This window comes from Lactuca sativa, chromosome 3 (genome assembly GCF_002870075.4).
Source record: "Lactuca sativa cultivar Salinas chromosome 3, Lsat_Salinas_v11, whole genome shotgun sequence".
In the NCBI taxonomy this organism is placed as follows: Eukaryota; Viridiplantae; Streptophyta; class Magnoliopsida; order Asterales; family Asteraceae; genus Lactuca; species Lactuca sativa.
This window is the reverse complement of record NC_056625.2, coordinates 308542639-308546072: the sequence shown is the minus strand read 5'-3', so window position 1 is coordinate 308546072 and position 3434 is coordinate 308542639. Positions and strand designations below refer to the sequence as shown.

The following is a 3434-nucleotide window of genomic DNA, read 5'->3' as shown; positions in this document are numbered from 1 at the left end:
TCTTTCAAAACAAATTGATATGCAATTTTTTTAATTGTTCAAATACATTACAGCATCGTCTATTAAAGTTTGATCACACTCAATTTGGAGTGGTAAGTTACCTTGTCGATCTAACCTAGACTTACCAATATGCGGTATATGATAATTGTTGCCACCTTGAACCTTTATGATTTCTTTCATACATGTTTGTAGTGTTAAAAAAACATTGTTAAGTTGTTGTGATTGCATTCTTTCAAAAGATGTTTGAACCGCATTAACCAATTCATCGGTTGTACTCAAAGCCTCTTGTTCTTGAAGTGATTGTATTGCTCGAAAAAATCCAAGGTCTAAAACATTCAAATCCGGGCTATTGGGGGGTTGAAAACAAAGTCGAATATCAAACCCATCTTGCGATGCCGCTTCAAGAAACTCGCTATCATCAACATCAATATGGGGCTTTGCGTTATCTTGTTGAATAAATATAGGACCGGTATGACCTCACGGCCATTTAGCTCTAATATCCGGTAGAAATTTTTCTATCAACCATGACCTTGTTACCTCTTTGTTCACCGATAAAATAGGCTTCGTTTCCATTGTTCCCGCAACACGATTTTTGCTTGAATGTTTAGCGGGTTCTAATGTTGTAAATGGGTAGATACCAATTTTTCCCGAAAAAACTTCGTTGCCCGATGAATCATATCTCGGTCTTGCTACCGCCGCTAGAAACATGATCTTTGTAATAAACTTTTTGCTTTTACATGTTCTTAATGGTTCATCCTCACCGGGGACAAAATAATAACGTTTTGATGGTTTTGACATATAAAACCATTTTTCATCAATATGGACAACATTAAACATATCATGGAATGTAGGAATTGGACTAAATAATGATGACAATGTGATCTTTGATAAACAATATTCTAACCTTGCTCTTCTATTCTCATGAGTTAGAGTTGGCTTGATGGCATTTGTATGTGGTCGAAGAACAACTTCTTTAATTCTTCTATGCAATGTTGATTTTGAAACATTTAGAGATTTTGCAAGAGAGCGTATATTGGATCGACGACGTAATGGAATTTCCGAAACTTGATTCAAATTTATTTGTACCCTTTTCCGCCCAACAACCATTGGCATATTTGAAGAGAAATCAACCGGTAATCCATGGTCAACTTGATTTTTACCTTGATGCCAAATGCGACTAACGGTTCGCTTAGAAACCGAGAATAGTGAAGTTACTTCACTTGCGAAACCTTTTTTTAATCTTCCATCGAAACTTTCTTGCAATAGGGATTGGAATATGGCTTGACGTTGTGCAATGGTAGTGTTTTTTTAGTAGGTGGATTTGTGGAAAGCTCCATATGATAACTAAAGTGTTGATAACAATAAATTTGAAGTTGGAATACACTATTATGAACTGGTTGATGCATATAAATATAAAGGTGGTAAAAATATTGGCTCCATAAAATTATCTTTAAGTGCTTCCGGCAAAAAATTATGGCGGCATAATTGCCTCCAATTGTTTATCATAAAAAAAATAAAAAAATAAAAAAAATAAAAAGTAAAAGCTGGAGTAAAATTTTAAAATTATGGCGGCTTAATTGCCTCCAATTTTTACCGTAAGAAAATGAAAATTTAAAAATAAAGAGTAAAATTTTGGCATGAAATTATGGCGGTATATTTTTGCGTAAAAAATGGAATTTTAAAAGTGGGAGTAAAAAATCCAAAATTTTAAAAGACAAAATAAGATAAGTTTATAAAAGGGTAAAAATGTCATTTTACTGAATAAAGTAATCAATAATTAATGTTTTCTTAAATTTTGTGTTTCTTGTCTGTGGACAATAAAAATGGGACGGAGGGAGTAATTAATAATATGATTCCAAATTAATATATTATTCATATAATATATAATAAATCTTATTTATACCCTAATTTATTATTCTTAACAATAAACCAGCCGCTCTCCTCAACAATCATCCTGTCTAGTCACCAGTATGAGGCAACCCAAAAGGACCATGCACAATCGGGTCAAGTACATACCAAAATAGTTATGGACTTAGACACTAATCCAACAATTTACATTTGAATCACATATAAATCATATGTGATTCACTTGTGATTTATTTGTGAATTACATGTGAATCACATATAATTCATATGTGATCTACTTGTGAATTACATGTGATTCACTTGTTATTTACTTGTGAATTACATGTGATTAATATGTGAATTACATGTGATTTACTCATGAATCATATATAAGACATATGTGATTCACTTGGGATTTACTTATGAATTACATGTGATTTACATATGAATCACATGTAATTCATATGCGATTCACTTGTGAATTACTACACACTTATAGTTTTATAGCTTATAGCAAAAATGACTCGTTCAGGTCATTGATATAATTTGAATTAATAATAAAGGGAAATAGACTATTTTTACACATTTGGTTCATATGTTGTAGTTCTTAATGGAAAAAAACCAAGTGGTTAAATCACATCTAGTAAGTTTAGATAAAATGTTGTTTGGATAGATAATGTTAAAAAAATATTTGATAAAATAAAAGGAGAAATTAAATGTGGATAAGTTTGTAAAAATGTTAGGACTTGATAAACTTTTGTATTAAGTTTTTTTTTTTGCAATAAGTGAAAAATAAACACCTGTATATATTTTCTTTGACTTTGACCCTCAATGCAAAAAGACAAATTTACCCTTGATTTGGGTCATTAAGTTGGGTCCTATTCCCATCAAATTGATTAAGTCAAAAACTTACTAACCTTATTTGTTCTTGATTCTGACCTACAATGCAAAATTACTTGTTTGCCCTTGGTTTAGGTCACCAAATGATATGTTCTGTTTAAACTTGCACTTGTTAAACTCAATTCCAAGTATTGGAAATAATAGTGAAACTGCAGTTGCAGATGCTTGTGTACACTATTGAGACGGTGATTTTGTTTATTTGTAGACCATCATGGACCTACAAAGATTGACGTCTAGAAGAGCGGTCAAAGCTTCAACATTCTTCAAATTCTTAATCCCAACATCTTGTAGAATCGACTTGTCCCCAATTATGTAGCTAGTATGAAGTCAAAAACAAATAAAAATCAGATTTCCAATGGATTTGTTACCACAATTATTCCATACATATATGATATACCAACTGTCAAAAAGATTAATAGTATACCTGTCTAAATCAGTATTGGATTGAGGAGGGAAGTTATAAAGCAACCTCTGGAGTAGAAGAGCACCAATTTTCCAGTTGCGTGCAATCACAACTGCATTCGGACCTACATCAAATGTATATGTCACATGTACATGATTGGTACATCTTAAAGTAAGTCCACCCAACAAAAATAAAAAAGGGTAATCAAGTTTCAACATGAAGTCTAGTCAGTTACTTCTCATGAGTTCATAATTTCTTACAATAATTACAAAAACATGTTACTATT

At 31.7% G+C, this 3434-nt stretch overlaps 1 protein-coding gene across 1 annotated transcript; it reads right to left on the bottom strand.

The window, feature by feature from the left end:
- Positions 1-477: 477 nt before the first annotated feature.
- LOC111880928 (uncharacterized) lies at positions 478-1107 on the bottom strand. The gene has a single exon (XM_023877343.2). It carries the CDS (start codon positions 1105-1107, stop codon positions 478-480), a length of 630 nt encoding a protein of 209 aa, XP_023733111.1.
- Positions 1108-3434: the final 2327 nt, after the last annotated feature.

What these genes read in the sequence shown, in the direction of transcription:
- LOC111880928 (XM_023877343.2), bottom strand. Translation starts at nt 1,107, where the DNA reads ATGGTTGTTGGGCGGAAAAGGGTACAAATAAATTTGAATCAAGTTTCG.